We start from the raw sequence: 22408 nt of genomic DNA on the forward strand, positions 1-22408 counted from the left end.
ACTCTAATGAATTTTATTTCTTTTAACAAAAGTTATTGTAGTATCTTATTAAAATACACAAAAAACATTTCAAATTGTCATGTTCTGGAATAAGACAATTCGTTGAAAGTATTGTAAATGAAAGTTTGACCGTTTTACTTTCATTAAATACTGTGAAATGTATCCTGACACAACCCAGATTCACAAAAGTTAATAAAAAATTAAAAAAAAACGAAACTAGATGAGCTAATTCAATGTTATGAAAAGTGAGCATAATTTGTCAATATTGACTAATTTAATATAAAAATCAGTTATAAAATAAAAACATAGTGATGAATGCTTATCAAGATAAAGCTGCGGAAAAAAAAATCAACGTTTTGTCTTTTCACTGTGTATATACTCATACCACTCACTGTGTTCCAAAACAGAAAAGTCGTTTAAAGTAGCAATTTTCACTAAATAACTAGCGAGATGTACCAATTCCCTATCTTTATCTCTGTTTAAGTGGCTTTTTCGAAAGGCCTTAATTTTAAGGCCATTCTTAGGATTCAAAAGAAAATTGCGCCGCAGATCATCTATTATTACTGTATTATGAGGTCCATACTGAGGATATTTCCCCCAAATTACTCCTAATGGTTTCACATCAATTACCCCGTACTTTTCACTGTGTACAGAAACCATTGCTCCTGAATCAAGGAAAAACATTATTTTATAGGCTGGATTATCAAGGACTCCTAGAAGCCTCATTTTTTCAACAATCCACTTCATGCTTGTTGCTGACCAGATAATAATGTCATAATATTCATAGGCTGTTGCAAGAAATTCATGCAAAAATGGTCTCATAAGCTCATTTGCACATTCAGCTACTGACCTATGATCAAACAATGTGTAATCAATGTCTAAAACCAAACACCTTTTCCCTTCCCGTGGAGGATTCATGATTTTGATTTCATAGTTTGCAACTCGTTTAGCAACTTTTGCCAAATACTCTTCTCTATTCTCAAAAGCAATTTCTTCATTAATGTCAAAATCGTCAATTATGCTTGTCTGGTCAACTTTAATTTCAGTAATAGTTTGTATCTCCTGTTCTAAGGAGCCAACCATCATGATCTTCGTTCCAGCTTTCAGCTGCAACAATGATAGTAAAACATCATCATTAGGCGCTTTCCCTTTGTATTTCAAATTCAGTAGTTTTTGACGACTTGGATGCACGCCAGTCAATTGAGAAATCTGTGCCTTCAAATCAGAAACTTTGGTAGTTGAAGTGACGCTCTCAATTCTATATTCTTTTCCAGACCACTTTACAACAATACTGCTATTCGTGGTACAGGAAGTCTCTACATCCTCAGTAGCTTCCATATTACCTGGAAAAAAAAAATCACAAGTTTTACTTATAGCTGTATACATGGCTGAGTTTATCGATAAGCCAAGGGCTGACTGAAACTAATGCGTTACGTTTTACTACGTAAAAAGCATGTTAAAGCTATTCGTAGTAAAAAATGACCATAATAAATTAAAAGCAAGCCAAAAATCCAATCCTGAAAAACGTTTTTGAAGAAACCAAATTTGTGTTATAAGCATATAGTTACGAATACAAAATAAACTCTTAGGCTTGATCAATCAGATTACTAGACTCAAATTAAGCATTATCATTTCGTATTACGTTTCCCAGAGGCTTGATAATAATGTTAACAATACTGTTATAATAATGTTAACATAATAATGTTAACAGAGACTTGATAATAATGATAACAATACTGCTATTCGTGGTACAGGAAGTCTCTACATCCTCAGTAGCTTCCATATTACCTGGAAAAAAAAATCACAAGTTTTACTTATAGCTGTATACATGGCTGAGTTTATCGATAAGCCAAGGGCTGACTGAAACTAATGCGTTACGTTTTACTACGTAAAAAGCATGTTAAAGCTATTCGTAGTAAAAAATGACCATAATAAATTAAAAGCAAGCCAAAAATCCAATCCTGAAAAATGTTTTTGAAGAAACCAAATTTGTGTTATAAGCATATAGTTACGAATACAAAATAAACTCTTAGGCTTGATCAATCAGATTACTAGACTCAAATTAAGCATTATCATTTCGTATAACGTTTCCCAGAGGCTTGATAATAATGTTAACAATACTGTTATAATAATGTTAACAGAGACTTGATAATAATGATAACAATACTGCTATTCGTGGTACAGGAAGTCTCTACATCCTCAGTAGCTTCCATATTACCTGAAAAAAAAATCACAAGTTTTACTTATAGCTGTATACATGGCTGAGTTTATCGATAAGCCAAGGGCTGACTGAAACTAATGCGTTACGTTTTACTACGTAAAAAGCATGTTAAAGCTATTCGTAATAAAAAATGACCATAATAAATTAAAAGCAAGCCAAAAATCCAATCCTGAAAAATGTTTTTGAAGAAACCAAATTTGTGTTATAAGCATATAGTTACGAATACAAAATAAACTCTTAGGCTTGATCAATCAGATTACTAGACTCAAATTAAGCATTATCATTTCGTATTACGTTTCCCAGAGACTTGATAATAATGTTCCTTCAAAGTTCAAAACTAGGGCAAATACTTTGAGTTATTACTATTTAACAAAGGTGTGCGTTGCTTCTTCTGACTTATTGGTTAGCCAAAAACATAACCATGGGACTTGCGACTGGCCAACAAAAAATTTGGTCAATTTTTAAATAGATTCTCATGTCTGCATGACGTTATAATGTCTCACAATGCTCATAATGTCTGCATGGTTCTAACTGTAAGAAAGCTGCCAGACCAGGGTTCGATTTCAAAAGCCAATGCTTCATTGTAAAAGAAAGACAGTTTTTGAAGCATTGTTTTTCATGCTTCAGACTTAAAATTTTCAGACTTTCAGACTTAAAATTTCCATCTGCACTCTGCTTTTTTGGACAGTTTTTGAAGCATTTCACAAGCCACTTCAAAATTTGCACTCAAAGAAAAATTGATGCTGTGTACTGGTTTCAGCCATCATGACTCTGATAATATGCCTAGAATTACCTTAGGAAAAACCAACCGCAAGACTGTGAAAAGACCACAGTTTTTTCACATTGGCTGACGGACTACGTCCGTCAGCCAATTGAATGAGAAACTATAGCAGTCAATACAATCACCTCATGTCTCCTTGATCAAATACCCTATTTTCTATGGGGCGGGGGGGGGGGGGGAGAAATCTCCTTTTTCGATGTTTTCAACTGAATTTGTTTTACATGTTTGAAATCAAGGTTCTAGACTCTTCCAAAAACGAAGATACACTCGATCCTCTTTCTTTCAGCAGTTACTCGAAGACCAAGTACTTTCTTTGAGGCAACAGAGATGATTACAGGGGCCTGACCCTAGAAATTAATTGGAGAAAATTACACAATAAACTGATAGCTACAATAACTAAATTGAAATATGGTAAACTACCTGGAAAATCATATAGGCCCTTCAATTTCTACTTTGATAACAAAGAAGGCAAACTGGGCTATCTCCATCAAAACAGGCAAGATATAACCTTTTTTCGAGACTTATTGAAAAAAAAATCGCCATCCCTATCGATTCTCTATAAGACTATAAGATATTTCCCCCATGACCTACATGCTGGTGAATTGACACCTCCTGAGCGGTAGCTGCAATCTACTATAGAGCAAATAGTGGTCCATCATTTTATTATTCACATATACATGTATATATTTGACATAGGCCCATGGGAAGACAAAGTCAAAAGATTAGGCCCAGACAAAGATAAAATAACACTAAAGTACAAAGATAAAGACGACGGCAAAGATGCAATAACACAACAGTAATATGAAAGTAGCAGCTAGCCCAGAATCCATAAATAAATAAAAAAAATTTCATTATTGTTAAATATAAATTAATACTAGAAGAGAGCCGAGAGGCCCAAATTCACCCAGAGCAACACACCATACAAATAACTTTATCTTATTAAATAGACGCTAAATTAAAGAAAATCTTGAGCTAAATGAAATTTAAGATTCCTTTTTATTAATTGGATAGAAGAAAATTTATCAATAAGTTCCTTGTGAGCATCTCACCACCGGGCTATTGACACAAATGGAGCGAATTTAGATCTCTCAGTACTATACTTGTCAATGTAGATACTCTTGTTTGTCGAGTGTTATAATTATGTAAATCTTGTGATTGGGAGAACAAACTTTGATTGAGGTAATATGGCGATAATGTCTTAATGTCATAATTGAATTTGAAAAGAATTGCTCCAAAAGTAAATTGTTGAGAAACTGGAAGTTTATCTAGATAAGCATATAAAGATGCTGTAGAAGACTTACTTGAAAGTGCAATAGGTGATGCAATAAAAAGTTTCACGATTCTTGGGGTTTTATCTTTTAAAATCTGTACTGGTTTAATATGTCTTTTAAATGTAGATAAATATACTAGAGAACAATAATTAATATTAGACTGAATCAGAGCTAAATAAATGCTTCGTAAAGCAGAGTAGGGCAAATAATGCTTCAGCCTTCGCATTAAACCAACACACCTTGAAATCTTTGAGCGTAGATTTTGAATTTGTGTTTTAGAAGATAAGCTTTCGTCAATTACAAGTCCAGGGTACTTTATCGTTTCCACCCGATATATTGATAATATATACTTTGAAGACGGAACTCGAGTAATACGAGGCAGATATTTGACTTTCTGCCGTAATTTATAAATTAGTTTTCGATAAATCTAAAGCAATAAAATCTGATGAACACCAGTCAAGAACATTAGAAAATGCAGCATCCAGTTTTGCCTCCAACTCCTTGTCATTCCTCTCAGAAAGTGAAACTGCCGTATCATCAGCAAAATGTGTGTTGAGACACGGGATCGCTGAAGCGCGGTAACGATCATTTAAAATAAATTAGAAAAAGCAGAGGACCTAGGACAGAGCCCTGAGGTACCCCAACCTTCAAAGACTGAGGAACAGGCGGAGAGACGAAATTGCCTCCATCTATTTGTGGCTTCGCGCACACCTTAATTATCCTATTTACAGAAAAAGAATACAATGGGATTTTGTATCAAATGCTTTTTTTTAAATCTAAATATATTGTTGCTCGAATTTCACCTCTATTCAATCATTCATGAATATATTGGATGAGAGCAAGGATAGCGTGTTCAGTATTATGTCCAGATCTTAAACCAAATTGGGAATTTGTGAAGAAATTAGACAATTGAAGAAAATCATAAAATTTTTTACAAATGGCCTTCTCAAATATTTTAGAAAAAGCTGACAAAATAAAAATAGGGTAGTAATTTGATATATAATTTCTGAGACCACACTGGCTAATCATGATAAAACGAAAAAATAGTAAAAAAGAGAAAAACGAGAATTATACAAGCCAGTGAAAAATATGGACTAAAATGCAAATATTTCGGTCAAGAATTCCGCTTGATCGTCCTCAATGCAAGATAAGAACATAAAAATTACTAATAAAAATCAAAGGATACTAAAAAAAAATTTCAAACCTTAAAACCAAGCACAACTAGAATTTGAAGACCTTCTTCATATAACGGCGAAAGGATAACTGAATAAAAAAATACATTGGAAGTCAATTATTTAGATTATGCAAAGCATTTTTAAGAGCTGAATGCCTTCCAGGTAAAATATCATCACAGATTAGGTTAGGTTTCAAAATATTAAAAGTATCATTTAGTTAAAATCTATCAGAATTAGTTAATTCATTATAAATGAGGCTTAATTAGCTTCCCCCATGTCTGTATTGAGAGCAACTTTTCGGTGAATGTACTTTTTTTTTATCTCAACTGCCTCCCTGAAAACTTGGATGAGACCTTTAACAGGGGCAATAATAAAGGTGTTATCGAATGAAACGAAATGGTGTGGGTTGTTATACACATGTTGAGCCAAAGCGGAATAAAAAATATCAGACCTTAGAAATAGCTCCATAAATTTGTCGATTAAGGGCTTGTGTTCCAACAAATTCTCTCCCAATTGCTGGTGGGTTCTTCCAACATAGAAACAGCCGCAAGAACATGGAACTCTATAAACACCACTGCCCAAAATAGGGCTCGTTTCATCTTAACCGCTGTTAAAATAGTTCTGGATTTTATTAGAATTTTTGAAGGTAACATTTAAGTTATGTTTTTTTAGAATTCTTTGCAGTTTGTCACCTAATTTGGGAAAATAGGGCAAAACAGTAAAAACTTTCTTATCGCCAACTAAAGGGATGATATCTATTGGAGGTTTTGGTGATGATGAATCTTTTTCTGCCTTTTTTTTTTGTCTTTTTTCTATGATGGATTCCGGTAACTTGAGGGGATATCCATGGCAAAAGAAAATGTCCTTCAGATAATTTAATTCTGGGGTTATATGATCCTTTGAAAAAATTCTTATGACACGATCAACAAAAGATATAACTACTCCTCTTTTTACACAAGGAGGGTGGTTGGAAGAGAAATGCAAATACCTTTTATTATGTGTAGGTTTTCTGTAAATCGAATATTCAAGGCTGAGAGATTTGTTGAAGATTAAGACGTCTAAAAAAGGCAGTTTATGATTATCTTCCAGTTCCAAGGCGAACTGAAGGTTGGAATCGAAACTATTAAGATGAGATAAAAAAAAGCGTTAAGTTCTTTCTCTCCGTGATTCCACACAGAGATAACATCATCGACAAACCGGCCCCAGAACCGGTGTTTCAGAGGAAAAGTATTCAAAGCAGAGGTTTCAAAAAATTCCATGTAAAAAGTGGAATTATCGTTCTATCATGATTAGCCAGTGTGGTCTCAGATTGTGTTCAGCTTTCTTGTGTGGGGACTTTCTCTAAGAAACGTATTTGTGTTTTGGGAGATTTTAATTGTAATATGTTAAATATTGTAAAACTAAGACACAGGATGATCTTTTGAAGTATAAACATTATAAAAATGTGTTTTGATCTTCAGTATGTGCAGCCAAAAAGCTCTATTTTGCGCGTCGAATTGATGAGTGTAAGGGGAATTTGCGAAAGGTTTGGACTGTAGTTAATGAAGTTCTTTTCCGCAAGAAACTCAAACAGCCCCCCCCCCATGGCATTACAGGAAAGCTGATGAATCTATTGTGGACAAAAATTCTTCAGCAAGCGCCTTCAATTCGTATTTCACCACACTTCCTTCGGTTCCTATTCCACCCCAGAGCAGAGTAAGTAGTTTTCCCTTAGCAGAAGTAGTTTTTCCTTTTGGATCATGGCTGACCAGTGAAAGTTGGTCAGACCTTTATAATTCTAATAACCTTGATGACAAAATTTTGATTTTTCACAAAAAACTAGTTGATTCCTACTCATTATGTTCCTACTCATTATGTTTCCCAGAAGAAAAAAAAATCAGAAAATGCTCCAGTGATAAACCTAACATAAATACTCACATAAAAATGTTAATACGCACGAAAATAAGCTTATTTAACAGGGGTAATTTAGCTGAAGCAAATAATTTAAGAAAGGAATTAAGAAGTCAAATTAGAAAAGCTGCCCGAGCCTACTATAAAAATAAAATTAAATACTTGCGCCATGATAAACCAAAGAACTGGTACTCTGAAATTAAAAAACTTACCGGCAAGAGTCAACAACAACTATATTTTAAGATAAATGAACCTCCAAATACCACAGATAATGACCTCAATAAGTTTCTGGCTTCTATTGTCCAGAGTCTCCCACCACTATCTTACGCATTTCCAGATATTCCTGATCTTTTTTCACTCCCACATATTTCTCCACTTGATGTTGTAAAAAAAATTGAAAAACTAAAACGATCAAGCATTTGCCCTTTAGATATTCCTGTTCCTCTGATTAAAGCTTTCAGTGATTACCTCTCAAAATCTCTATCCACCCTGCTTAATGAAATTACCGAATCTGGACAGTTCCCTCAATATTGGAAACAAGGCTTTATTACCTCAATCAAAAAGAAAAATGGGAAGCCTGGCTTTGATGGCATTCGTCCTATTACCCTCACCTCATTTTTTTCAAAATTGTATGAAAGAATTCTCACAGACTGGCTTAAGATGAAAGTCCCCCCCCTCATTGATCTTAGACAGTTTGGTAATCTCAAATCCACGTCAACCTCTCATTACCTGATCCATCTTGTTGATACCATGGGTAAATTACTTGAAAAACCTAACACTTGGCTTAATCTGATTTCTATTGATCTTCAAAAAGCTTTCGATTTGATTAACCACAATTTACTCAAAGATAAACTTATAAACGAATTCCACATTGAAACTTTCCTTGTTAAGCTCGTTGCCTCTTTTCTCTCTAATAGTTCTCAAGCAGTTATATATCTAAATTGTTTTTCAGATCATCTCCCCATATTTAATGGCATTCCTCAGGGGACTATTCTAGGCCCTCACCTTTTTTCTCTTATGATTAACAGCCTTTCAACCCTTTATGACAATAGGTGGAAATTTGTCGATGACTTGAGAGTTTTAGAGATATGTCATAAAAACATTTTTAGCAACCCAATGGGCATGCTCCAAGATATTGCCTGTGAGGCCTCTTCCCTTGACATGACAGTTAACCCTTCTAAATCCGCAACAGTCTCAGTAACTTTCCTTAAATCCTCTCCGCTTTTTCTTCCTCCTATACCTCCTGAAACCTCTGTCACATCTCTTAAACTCCTTGGTGTTACAATTTCTTCCAATTTGAAATGGGATACCCATATAAATTATATCCTACGACAAGCAAACTCCTCGCTTTCCCTCCTTAAACTTTTAAATAAATTCAGTTGCCCCCAATCATATTTACTACAACTATACATTTCTTTTGTGCGTCCCATACTAGAGTATGCTTGTCCTGTGTGGCACCCTGGCCTCTCAAATGAAGCAACACAAAAAACTGAAAATGTCCAAAAGAGAGCTCTAAGAATTATTTTTAAAGAGGGCAAGGTACCATATTTGCATTTGTTAAATATTTCAAAACTAGAGACCCTCGAGAGACGAAGAAATAATTTGTGCCTCCGTTTTGCAAAAAATGCCATAACAAACCCTCGGCCGGCAAGTATTTTCCCCAAACGTCACTCCCCATCCAGATTACGGCCGCCTCGAGCTGTTTCTGAGCCCACCCCTGTTTTGTCCCCCAGTCGCTGCGTTACTTCCAGATACGAAAGAACTTTTGTCCCCGTTATTACAGAAAAAATGAATAAATTGTCCCAATAGTTTCTTTTTTCCCCCTCTTTTTTGTTTATTAGCTGATGGTGCTGCCCAGGTTCTTGCACTCATTTGCTTGTCCCCCCTTTTTTCAGTTCTCCCGTTAATTTTTACATATTTTATTTTTCGTTCTTTTTTGGGGGGTTTATTTATTTATTTTTGTCCCCTCCCCTCCCCCTTCTGGACCAGTTTTTATTTTTTAACTCTTTTATTGACTTACTTTTGTTGAATTATTGACACTTTCTTAGTGTCCCTTTTAATTTATATGCATTTATGTCTCGCTCTTTTTTTTGTGTATATTCGCTTATTCCTCCCCTTCCTTTTTTTATGTCCGTTCTAATTCTTTTTCTGATTCGTATTTGTGTAAGTTTAGTTTGACCAGTTTTTATCTTTTTAACTTTTTAATTGACTTTTTATAGTTTTAATTATTGACTGTTAAATTATTGCTCATTATGATTTTCCTGTTTCGTTGTTGTTTTTTTGCATTTCGGCCAGTTTTAGTGCAACCATTTATATTGTCGACTCCGAAGTCCGAATTCGGCCCTTTGTGAGCTTGTGATAGTGACGTTTTTGAAATAAATATCTTATCTTATCCCCATGCAGTGATACCGAATTTCTAGTATTATTTTTCAGCTTCCAAGTAGCCGTTCAGTTGATGGTTTTGGTTTGAGTAATAATGTTCTTAAAAAAAAATTGGTCAGTTTGTTTGTAACCCCATCTCACACATAACTAACCTCTCTTTCTTCTGGTATTTTACCTCATTTATTAAAGTTGCTAATGTTGTACCTTTGTATAAAAAAGGTGATTCATCTCTAATTTCAAACTATATACCTATTTCTCTTCTTCCTGTAATCTCTTAGGTTGTTGAAAAAGTAGTGTATCGTAGATTCTCTTCATTTGTATTCAGTACTAAAACGACTACAGGAAATTCTCTCATAACTCGTATACCTCATACCTGCTCCCTTGTCGTCCACCAGTCTTCAATGTTACACATGGTTAACTCATTTCTTCCCCCATATGTTATTCTTTCTCTTTATCATACTTTTATTTTTCCTTACATTTCTTATTGCTGTTCTGTCTGGGGAAGTACTAATAAATCTCTTCTCTGCTCACTTCAGAGCCCAAAATAGGGCAGTGAAAGCTACTTTTCTTCTACCTCGACTTTATCCTTCCTCTCATCTTTATAATGATGCTGGAATAGCTCTACTGGATCATATTGTGGGTAAAAGTTACCTTTATTTAGTGCATTCTGCTTTGCTAGGTACACTTCCACCGTCACTGCAGCATTTTTTCCTATGGACAGGCTCAGGTAGGTACTCTTCTTCTTTACACAGTTCTTTTGCGGATTTATTTTACCCAAACGATCATCAACAGCAGCTCAGAGGTCTCCTGTTTATCAATCAGTTCTACTATGGAACTCCATCCCTCCTGATGTACCTCTATATCTTTCTGTAAAGGCAGTTTCTCGTCGGGTGTTTCCACCTTATATATTTTTTTTTTATTCTATCCTAATTTATATGCCTCTCTTCTCTTAATTTAATATATTTTTCAGATTTTAAAATCTTTTTGGATTCTATCCTAATTTTTATCTCTTTTCTTCATTTCTTTTTCAGTTATATGTTCTTCATTATCTTTTTTCTTCTAAATCGCCTATTTGATAAATGCCCTTGTCTTGTTCCAGTGTTTTTTTTTTTTTTTTTTTTTTTTTTTTTTTTTTTTTTTTTTTTTTATTGTATGTGTTTGTATATGTATGTGTTTTTTTTATGTGCTTTATAAAAGTGTTTTATTTTTGTTGGTCCATTACAAGCTAAGCTTCTTGGGCTTAGTAATTACTTTACGTTTTGTAATTGTTTTCTTTTAGTATTAATAAATTGATTGATTGATTGATATATCACTCAAAACAACAAAATTTGCTTAAAAATATTATCACTGAGAGAAGCAGAACTAGATGTAAATCTTGTAGGTATCAGACAAGAAGGAAGCAGATAAGCAGAAAAACAAAAAGACAATAAATCAATAGAAGATTCATTTGAAGCTTCTAGAAGGTCAATATTCAAATCTCCAGAAAGGATAACATCTTTATTTTGAAAATGAGGTTGATACAAAATATCATGGAGTTTCGAGAGGAAAGACAACTGGAGAAGAAGGTGGTTGGTATACTATGGTATGCAAAAAACTATATCTTTTTTCCAAGACTAATTTCAGTCACCATTACTTCAAAAAGTATTTCCTCTTGAGAACCGTCCAGATTTGCAAGGCGGCGAAAAGAGATACTTTCTTTTACTAATACTGCTAAACCACCTTGGCGCCTTGTCAATTGGTTTTAAAAATCAGTACTGGGAAGATCACAAACTTTGGAAGGTAATTTATATTTACATTTTGGAAAATTGATTAACCCACCATCATTTATCTCATTTCCAACAAAATTATCTTGACTCTGGAATATGAAAAAAATCAAAAGGGTTAGACTCTAGGTCTCTCAGTCTATCCCCAATACAATTATCATTCAATGTAAAAAATCAGAATTATGATCAGGACCAGCAAACAATTTTGCAAAATGCACACCCTCTGAGTATTAAGGTAGCAAAAACAACTGAATCAGCAAGAACTCGAAAATAATGACGAAAGAAAAAGAAACTGCTTGAAAATAAATAGAAACAAGAGAAACAAATGGAACATATTCATTGTAAGATGAAATGCAGATACAGAAAAAATTATTGTACTCAATTGCTTCATATAAATAGAAACATACAAAAAAAGACAGAAAATAAACTCATAATAAGCTACAGAGGGACAAAAAAATAGGATCCTGTTTGAACAGAGAAACATTACATAAACTAAAGTAATAAAAATAATCTCACCAAAGGTGTATCATTATTAATCTCCATAAATAGTCAACCTTAACCTACTGCAAAGACAGAGACTTTTTACACTCAAGCCATAATTTGCTCCCTTTTTGTTTAATATGCAAAAGATGAACCGAACCCAAATCATGCATGTCCTTTCCCTTAAATAATAGCTCATTCCATAGAAAATTTAGCTTGGGTGGGAGGTCAGTACAAATGCAAATTCTACTACACTTCAACTTATTAACCTTACTGAGAATCGCCTGAATGCTATGATCTGTGTCTAGCGATATAAAAACAGGGGCCAGTCGAACACTATTTTTCCTACAAGTGATGTTTGAATGGCTATTTCTTGTAAGTGTTTTGGTCAAAACACTTGGTAAGAGAAATGTTCTCGGTAACTTGCAATTCGTCAGAAGAGACATTACGTTGCTAGCACAGTAGACAGAATATAGCAGTATGATCATTCTCTATCTCTCCCATTATAAAAACCCGGACAGGGGTGCAAGTGGAAAGAAACAGGCTAAACAAGCTAAGGCAGAAAGAAGTGGGAGGAGCTTTTTGTTCACGATGACCAGAAATGATCTGCGATAAGCTTACTGGTATATTCAGAAACAGGCTAAACAAGCTAAGGCAGAAAGAAGTGGGAGGAGCTTTTTGTTCACGATGACCAGAAATGATCTGCGATAAGCTTACTGTCTATAAACTGTGGTTGCTAGTCACTGATATTTGAAAAAATATCAAATTTAATCCTTTGAACTTGAAAAAGTAATCTGACAACAGAAATTACAACGATAGCATTAATTTATAGAATATACCAATTATTATGAATTTTGGCAAGACATTGATTGAAGATCATCTAATTTGTGGAGATCATCTAGCAAAGTGACAGAGGCATCTTATCTCAAAAACTAGAAGTTTTCTTTGTCTTTGGTTTTCAGTGTCCATGTTTTGCATCCTTACAAGACAATGGGAATTATTAAGCTATTAAATAGGCACATTTGGAGTTACTTGGATAGATGGTTACTATAATGCTAAGCCCATTTTTTATGATTTCAAGAGAGGTGGTTTCTTGGCTAAATGGGTGGTGGTGGTGGTGAGGCACTCCACTCCTCTCCACTTTACTGATCTTAGCAATAACTGAACTCAATTTAATAAGTAAAAATAGGATACATAAAAAACTATACTATCTACCACCAACTGTTAAGAGCAAGTGCCAAGTGAATGAAAGTTGTGGTTAAACCCATTTTTTTTCTGTGGATCCATACCCCCCTTCCATATCTAGAGATATAAGACCAGCATGTGCTGATTATGTGAAGGTATGAGACAATTTGCAAAATTTCAGCTAGAACATTTTACTGCAAGGCAATCTCAATAATCATGGCTAGACTAGTCAGAAGATTAAAACCCTACCATAAATGACAGTTACCATTAGAAGGCAACAAAATAAAAAGCCCCAACACTAGAAAGAATAGAACAATCCTACACACAATGCAAAGTATACCTAAGCCAGAAAGAAACTTAAACAAACATCCAGAGATTTATATGACAAACCCTGAACAATGCTAGCTAGCCAGAGTTAAAAAAAAATATGGAAGTATGGACCTGTTAAAGACCATAACTGCCAATCATTTACATGACTTGTTTGACTAGATGGGAGTGAAATCACATGCAAATACATGACAGCAAAACAACTGCTTCTTCTCTGTTTTCAATCATAGAATCAGGTGATCTGTTTTGACCAAATCTAAATTATCTATTACTGTTACAATACTATAAATTGCTTGAGGTTAAGAATTGATAGAAGGTCAGGTACTAAGCATCCATTTCAGAAAATCCTTTGGTCCAGATAGATTTGGATTTGGTTCAGAATCCTTTGGTCAAGATTACTTAAAGAAGTAGCCATTGATGTTTTTCTTTTTTTCATCTCATGCATATCTATTTCAACATAAATGAGCAAAACACATTTGCATCAGAAAAGACTATTTATAGGGGCGGATCTAGAGCAAAATCTTAGGGGAGGCCTAATGTGACAAGTACACCAATGAGGAAAATCTTGGGGGGGGGGGGGGCAATGTGACAAAGGTGCAAACAATTGACCAAAACGACAAATTTAGTCTAAAAAAAAAGAGTAAGAAAAAACAGGATAAGAGGGCAGCAGACAAATCTTGGGGGTCCCTCAGCCCACTTGGATCTGCCATTGACTATTTAAAGCATTTTCCCATAATAATAAGGTTTAATTCCAATTCCAAGACAACAAAATTAACACAACAGCCATTTAACATAGCTTTAAAATTAATTTGAAATCTAGCTATCAAAGGTATCTAACTTTACTTTCTTTTTTTTTATTAATTTTCAACATGTCTTGTTTTCAAAAGAAAATTTGGGTCAAACTTTGACTGCTGAAAAAAACAAAAACAAAAAACAGGCCAGATGGGAAAAGTGAATGAAAATTCTTAAATAATTTGGCCAAAAACCAGTTGGACTTGTTTTAAATTAAATTAAAAAAAAACAATTTTTTTCAACTGAAAGTAAGGAGCATCATTAAAACTTAAAATGAACAGAAATCATTACATATATGAGGGGGTTTGCCCCCTCGTCAATACCTTGCTCATTACACTAAGGTCTGAATTTTGTTCCAATTCTTCAAGAATGACCCCTGAATCACAAATGAAGTTTATTTAGAATAAATAGCTCTTTGAAAGTACTAAAAAACCTTTAGTGTAAAGAGTGAGATATTGACAAGGGGACAAACCCCCTTACATACATAATAATTTCTGTTTGTTTTAAGTTTTAATGTTGCTCCTTACTTTAAGTTGAAAAAATGTTTTTTTTTATTTAATTTCTAGTCATTTTTAAAATAAAGCAAGGAAATCTGGAAAATTTCTTTCCTCTGTGGAAAGATCCCCCACCAGAAAAAATCCCCCTGAAAATGTATGTATACTTCCCAGTAAAAAATATACCAATACCATACCTCATTCTGCATCAGGGTTGCATTCCAAAAAAAACAGGATGCAAAGTGAATTAAGATTTTCTATAGCAAACCATGTAAATATTGAAAATAGGTTAAAAGGTTATAAAAATACTACTTTTTAAACAGAAAATTAAACAAAGTAAACAATAAAAAACAAAAATAATATAAAATGCTATTAAATACATACAGAAAAACTTATCCAATTAAAAAAAAAATACACTACTGACTGGGGGTGGAGGGGTGCTTATTTGATTGGAAATCAAAAGTTCTGGGGCACTTTTTAAGAGTTAAAAGTAATTGAAGGGTTTCCATCCCCACCTCTTTTTCCCCAAATACATCTGATTGATAATTTTGAGCAATGGTTAAATAACTATGCCTCAAGCATTCACAATCCCTAGCCCCCGGTGCGAGGGCTGTAAGTTATGCAAGTTTCCTATTGTTAACATACAAGGTGTATTTTTTTATCAAGAAAAGAGGGCATGTTTGATCCTATAAATAAGAAAAAAGTATGGAGCATTAGGGTCAAACCTTAGGGAAATGTCAAGAAGAATGCCAAACACAATCAAAAACATTTTTTCCTTTACTGTTTGTGAAATACCAGCAATATTAACAACGGCTGATGCTATCAACCGTAATATCGTTTGTAAAATGTTTAGGACCATCTTCAACTAAATCAAGAGGTACTTTGTGCCTATAGTTTTACAAGACGACGTATCTGCAATATGTCAAGAACAGCTGAGGGTATAAACCTGAGGGTATGAAGTTTAAACTTTCTGGGCATGTTGAAGGAATGTTGGAAAAAAGGCTGGGGTGCAACAAGTCCCCCTCCTATGTCCTTAATCAAAATTTGTTATCTAGATTCACAAAGGTCAAATATTTTTCAAGTTCTTTTATTCAATAAATATAAAAAACACTACAAGAGGGTCCAGGGACCCATTAAGTGGGAAAAAAAATATTAAAACTACATATTAATCATTTGCAGGTGAAAAAAGAGAAATAAATCAGCTTTAATGGTTTGGTACATCAGATTTTTTTTTTCAAAAAAAAAACTAAGTTTTTTTATGAATGATCTTGACAAGTGTTTATATCATGGCTTTAAGAAACAAACAATTCCAACAAGGTTGAACCTGTAAGAATCTAATTTGTGTTTTATCCAATGATATTGCCTCATAATTTTAGAATACTGAAAACTGAGTTCAGTGGTTCAGCTGTACAATGGTTCAGTTACACAGGGGTTCACTTGCCCAGTGGTTCAGTTAAATGGGGGTTTGGTTATACAGGGATTCAGTTGCATGGTGTTTCAGTTACAGGGGTTCAGTTGCTTGTGGTTCAGTTACATACACACTCTTTCCAAGATAGCAAAAAGTAGATTATCTAGAATTTTACCCAATAAAATTCTAGATAAGCTACTTTTTGCTATCTTGGAAAGGGGTTATTTTTGGAAAATGAAACTTTCAGAGATGGATCTACAGACTAAAGTATGTCTGTAAAAGGTATTGGTGTAAACCTAGATAAGCCCCTTCACATAAGGAAACTTGATAAGAAAACAATTTTTACTTCATAATATGCAGAATAATCATAGTTAACCCATTTTGCATGGGGAAAACCTTTAACTTTACTTTTTTCATTATTGTACAATTTTTTTTTAACAAATCTCATGAAAAATAAGCATGGATAGATAGATAGATATTTATTGGCAAAAGAACTATCACAAACCCTAGTGGACCAAATTAGCATTTCTTAAATGTATTTGATAAGCACTTTCTCTGTTTTCAAATGCAAATTAAACACCATCAGTGCCATCTAATTATTTCTCTTATCACCTGTTAATAGAAAAACAGTGAGAAATTAGGTTAGGTTTGGTTAGATGGCAGTTGTACATTATTCAAGACTTAGAGTATAGACACAAAAATTTAGAAATGTGGTAGAAAAACTGTAAAACAATGAAAGAAGTGAAGATAAAGGCTCTCCCCATGCAAAATGTGATAACTATGAATATTCTGCATATTATGAAGTAAGAATTTCCTTATGCAAAGGGGCTTATCTAGGCTTATACCAAGGTATTTTGAAGTACCTACATCCACTCCTTTTCCTTTTAGAGAGCAATGACCTTTGATGACCATTACAAATCTTTGTATTATAAAAATAAAAGCTTGAAAAACAGGTCTTCTGCTTAAATGAAGTACAAGAAAAGTATTTTCAGCATAATAACTTTGATGAGTCCCAGTTTATTAGGTTACAAAGATCTGAAAATACATTTCCTAAATTTGGAAAAAATTCTCCTCAAATAACAGGAATTGCATTTCCAAAACTAAAACCAGAGAAAAAAAAACCTTAAGATTAAGGTAAATTGATACTGTTATTGAATAGTATGCACTTTATAGGCCTAAGTTCTATTGGATTGACAATATATTGATTTTATGATTCTAGCTATCTCAATAACTTATTGAAAAAGTGTAGGTAAAATTCTACTTTAGCTATCTTGGAGAGGGGTTAGGTTAGGAAAATGAAACTTTCAGGGATGTGTCTGCAGGCTAAAGTATGTCCTGGGAAGGTATTTTGAAGTACCAACCTCCATTCCTTCTCCCTCTACAGGGTCCTGACCTTTGATGACCTTTAAAATCTGTGTGTTATAAAAATGAAATTGTGCAAAATAGATCTTCTGCTTAAATGAAATGCAACAAAATTGTTTTCAGCTTCACAGCTTTGCTCAATGTCAATTTATAAGGTTTCAAAGATGGTAAATTTCTAGGTGGCACTATAATTTGGACATCCACCACTTGGCTAATATGGGAATAAAGTTCATTTGTGATGCAAATGGATGTTATATTTAGATTGAGGATGCAATTCTAGGTATATATTTGCACATTAGGGGGGTGGGGGTATATATTCTATGAATATATAGGTCCTAAGAAATTCATGAATTTCTTAGAAAAACTGGAAAAAACAAGTAAAGAAGTGAAGATAAAGGCTCTCCACCTGCAAAATGTGTTAACTAGGATTATTCTGCATATTATGGAGTAAAAATTGTTTTCTTAATATGTTTATTTATGTCCAGCTGGACTCTTAGGCTTAAAATACTGGTTGGCCAGTTGGCTAATTTAAAGATTTGTATATATATATACACTGTGAAATTAGCCATCTGGTGGTATCCCCTATAATTTAGCTAGGATGAAAGTGAAAACACCATTTGATGCCTTTTATGTTCTTTCATAATTCAATAATTACTTCTGTTGCAAATTGCAGTAAAGTTCTACGAAATCATATTATTGAGTTAGGACTAAAGTGAATGCACCATTCAATGCCTTTTTTTATGCTGATTACGAATATAATAAGCATTTCTATCGGAAATGAATTTCAGCCCCCCCCCTATATAGGCTAGACCAGACCAGAGCTAACCTAACCTAACCTAAACTTGAATTGGCATATATAGGGGGGGGGGCTGAAATTCATTTCTGATAGAAATGCTTATTATATTCATAATCAGCCTAAAAAAAGGCATCGAATGGTGTATTCACTTTAGTCCTAACTCAATAATATGATTTCGTAGAACTTTACCCAAATTGCATCTTGAGCCCTTAAAGGGGCCCCAAATGTATTTCATTTTTGTAACCACACAAAGAAGTTATCAACACTAGTTAAGTTATTGAAAAATGGCTAAAAACATATCACTAGTTTATAAATAAGTTGTTTAAGAGTAATATATTCCAAAAATATATAGGCCTATTTATAAGAATTCAAATTTCATTTATTAGGCGACTCAAATAGGCTATAAACTGTTTTCCTATATTTTTAAGTTTTTAAAATGCCATCAACAAAAATAGCACTGAATTTTGCAATTTGAAACTTTGCTGTCAACAATTCAGGGTATATATTTCCATATTATAGGGGTGGGGTAAAGTTCATGGTAATTCATATAAAATACTTTGTAGCCCCTTTAAGGACCCAAGATGCAATTTGCAACACAAGCAATTATTGAATTATGAGCATAAAAAAGCATAAAAAAAGACATCAAAAAAGCATAAAAAAAGACATCAAATGATGTTTTCACTTTCATCCTAGCTAAATTATAGTGCCACCTAGAAATTTACCTCAATGATATGCAAATACATCTCCTGAATTTTGAAAAAAAAAACATTGACATGGCTTAAAATTCTACTCAAATAACAGGAATTACATTTTCAGAACTAAAGCCAGAGACAAAAAAACTGATAACAGAAAATAATAAGGTAAAATGTTGTCAAAATTTCAATAGGTATAGACTTGTCATGTAGGCAAATTTCAGGACTTTCTAGAGGGAGAAGGAGTGGAAGTAGCCTAGGTACTTCAAAATATGCCTACCTTCCTGGGACATAGGCTACTTTAGCCTGTAGTTCCATCCCTGAAGGTTTCATTTTCCTAACCTAATCCCTTTCCACGATAGCCAAGAGTAGAATTTTACCAAAGCGTAATTAGGCCTATGTATTCTGAAGATCTACTAATTCTTAAATTTCTTACAAAATAAAGTAGGCTAAACCATGCCAGGTGCCTGAAATTAGATAGTGCACCAAGAGAGGCGAAAATGCGCCATCGGCGCATTTTCGCTATATATATTTTAGGTGGAGTTCGAATTTCAGAGTAAATCAGATCTTGCAGGGATGAGTGCAAAAAAAAAGAAAAAAAAAGACACAGACAATTTTACCAGATAGTGTGAGTTTTGCTTTTCAGAATACTAGAACTCAAAAGTCGTAGGATTCAGTCTTCATTGACAGATTTCGACACCATATTCCGAAATCTGAAACAGTGAATCATTTTTGACTGATTAAATGCGCTTTTTTGGTCGAAATTTTCTGTTCTCAGTTATATCAGAGAATTAAATAAAAAAGAGAATTAAAGAAGATCTAACAAAAAAATAGCTTGCTAATATCTAAGGTGGGATTTTGCATTACTTTATGGATAATATTCTGAATTATTCCCTATCAACAATAAAAATTGTGATGAAAGAACTAAAAAAAGAAATAGGTACTCAGTATACTGGTCTTGCAATACAGATACTACTACTAATACTACTAACAACTCACTGCAGCACCAAGACAGCTGAGGCCAACACAGCTAGGCACGCTCCTCCTCCGTCCCAATCTATTCAAAGCCTCCCTTTTTACACCCGCCCATTAAGTTCCCATTTCCTTTAAATCTTTCATTATGACGTCCTCCAACCCTAGACGAGGACGACCTGCTTTCCGCTTAGCCCTAGACGGTTGGCCGAAGGGAACAATCTTCAGCAATCTGTCATCATTCATCCACACAACGTGCCCTAGCCAACTCAGCCTTTCTTTCATCATAGCCCTAGAGAGTGGTATTGAACCACATTTTTCGTATAGCCAATCATTTGAAATACGATCAGTCAGCCGGGTACCCAAAACAATCCTTAATCAATTCCTCTGGAAAACATCTAGCAAATCTTCATCCGATTTTCGGAGCGTCAATGCTTCAGAGCCATATTTGACCATTGTCATCACTATAGCTTCTAATATTCTAATCTTGGTTTGTAGACTTATCTTCCTATTCTTCCAAACTATTTTTAACTGTGAAAAACACCCCGAGCCTTGGCTATTCTACTTTTAACATCTTAACTGCTCCCACCATCTTTACTAATAATGCTAAAAAGGTAAGTGAAGCTGCCCAACTGATCAATATTTTCATTACCCAACGTCACCTTTTCATCTTTGCTCATACCTATCTTCGCCTTAGTGACGTAGGCTTTTTAACATTAATTTTCAAATCTATTCTATCACCCTGAACTCGCAAAACCTCTAAACTCCATTCATTTGGATGAAACTTTTATCTAGGAAGCTTAAATCATCAGCATAATCTAAGTCCAGAAGACTTTTTCATCCCCATTTGGTTCTGTGGTCTCCCATTGACTTTCCTGTGCTCCTTAAGACAAAGTCCATCAAAATAATACATATAAAGGGGGATAGAACACAACCCTGCTTAACTCCTGATTTAATAAAAAACCAGCTGCTAACCTCATTTCCTATTTTAACCGCAGCACTGTTATTCTCGTACAAAGCACTAATCAATTTAATGTATTTGTCTGGTATACCATACAAGGATAAAACCTTTGCTAAAACTTTTCTATCAACAGAATCGAACGCTTATACATAAACTATAAAACTGAAACCAAAGGTGTTTGAAAACTCAGGCACTTCTCAATTATTAGCCTAAGAGTGAACATTTGGTCGAAATATCCTCTACCTTTTCTAAAACCGCACTGTTCTTTACTGTTCTTCTCTTAAAACGTGGAATTTAAAGGCGTATTTGATAAAGATAACTAATAGATAGGATTTTCTAATGTAGAACTAAAGAGAACCATGATCCTTGAAGGTCATATCTCTCCAAAATGTCATTTAGGTAAGTGATATAAAAGTTAACTCCTTTATTCAATGTTTTTATGACATTGCGATTCTAAGCTGCAAAAAGATTAAATTCTTAAACTTAGTTATGATAACAAAATGTTTCGTAGCTTTCAAACTATAAATCAAAACGACAAGAACGTCCAAGTAAAAGATAAGAAATTAGACCGGTTTACCTTTTAATGAACTTCGAATAACTTTTGCTCGTTTTTTAATCATATATTGTATCTATCTTCGACAAGTATTCAAGATCATTTTCAAAGTTAAACAGCAAACTTTCCTTCCATATCGCCTAAAATTTCTTCAAGAGTTTCATTTTCATTGTCATTGGATGGTTTGTTGATGTCATACATGTCAGTGGTAAATCTACTCGGCATAGCGGGTGTAGGATCAAGGTCTCTACAACACTTTCCTTGGCAATTTAGCCCAAGTTGGATGGTCACAAAAGATTTAAGCATTTTAAGGTCCATCCTGTTTCGAATTTTGTACTTGACAAGATTCATAACAGAAAACACTCTCTCGACGAAGTGGTTGCTGATAGGTAAGCTTAAAACAGAAAGAGCTGCTTGAATTATGTCGAACAAAGGTCAGCTTTTCCCACTCTTTCCTGTATTTTTTTTTTTTTTTATTGAAATTTGACTACTTTCCCATTTGGTTTTTCACGCTAAGGATAATACCCGATTCAATAATTTAAAATTTAGGTCGTCATGGAGCCTGGAATGCGATATGAGAATACCTAGGGGGTTCTGAAAATTCCACCTGTCTTTATAGACAGATTCCTGAATCTGTCAGTAGAAGTTGTCAGTAAACACTAGACTTTAAAATTCTGCGTTTTGTCATTGTTATTGTGAAGGCAAAATGCGCCGACTTTGCGCCGAATTGCTTTTACATGCACAAAATTGGCGCAATGCACCAATTTGCAAAATTCAATGCGCAATCAACTCAAAAAAGCACATAAATGGCGCAAATGCGCACCACCTGGCAACTATGGGCCAAACACAAATCTCACACACCAACTAACCAGTGTTACCAACAATTCAAAACGAAATTTACCA

At 34.1% G+C, this 22408-nt stretch overlaps 1 protein-coding gene across 4 annotated transcripts; it reads right to left on the bottom strand.

Moving 5' to 3' along the window:
- Positions 1–256: 256 nt before the first annotated feature.
- Positions 257–19541, bottom strand: Ublcp1 (Ubiquitin-like domain-containing C-terminal domain phosphatase 1). 4 transcript variants are annotated; one of them, XM_089106358.1, is made up of 2 exons: positions 19456–19541; positions 257–1343 (listed from the first exon to the last, which is right to left on the bottom strand). In XM_089106358.1, exon 2 carries the CDS (start codon positions 1336–1338, stop codon positions 349–351), a length of 990 nt encoding a protein of 329 aa, XP_088962484.1. In that variant the 5' UTR covers positions 1339–1343; positions 19456–19541; the 3' UTR covers positions 257–348. The 4 variants fall into 4 exon arrangements, with proteins under 4 accessions (XP_088962484.1, XP_088962485.1, XP_088962483.1 ...); XM_089106359.1 differs by lacking the exon at positions 19456–19541 and adding an exon at positions 19400–19429; XM_089106357.1 differs by lacking the exon at positions 19456–19541 and adding an exon at positions 19300–19345.
- Between the last annotated feature and the right edge of the window lie 2867 nt (positions 19542–22408).

The sequence above is a fragment of the Artemia sp. Qi Xiang Cuo genome, chromosome 20 (assembly GCF_049724085.1).
Source record: "Artemia sp. Qi Xiang Cuo chromosome 20, ASM4972408v1, whole genome shotgun sequence".
Classification (NCBI taxonomy): Eukaryota; Metazoa; Arthropoda; class Branchiopoda; order Anostraca; family Artemiidae; genus Artemia; species Artemia sp. Qi Xiang Cuo.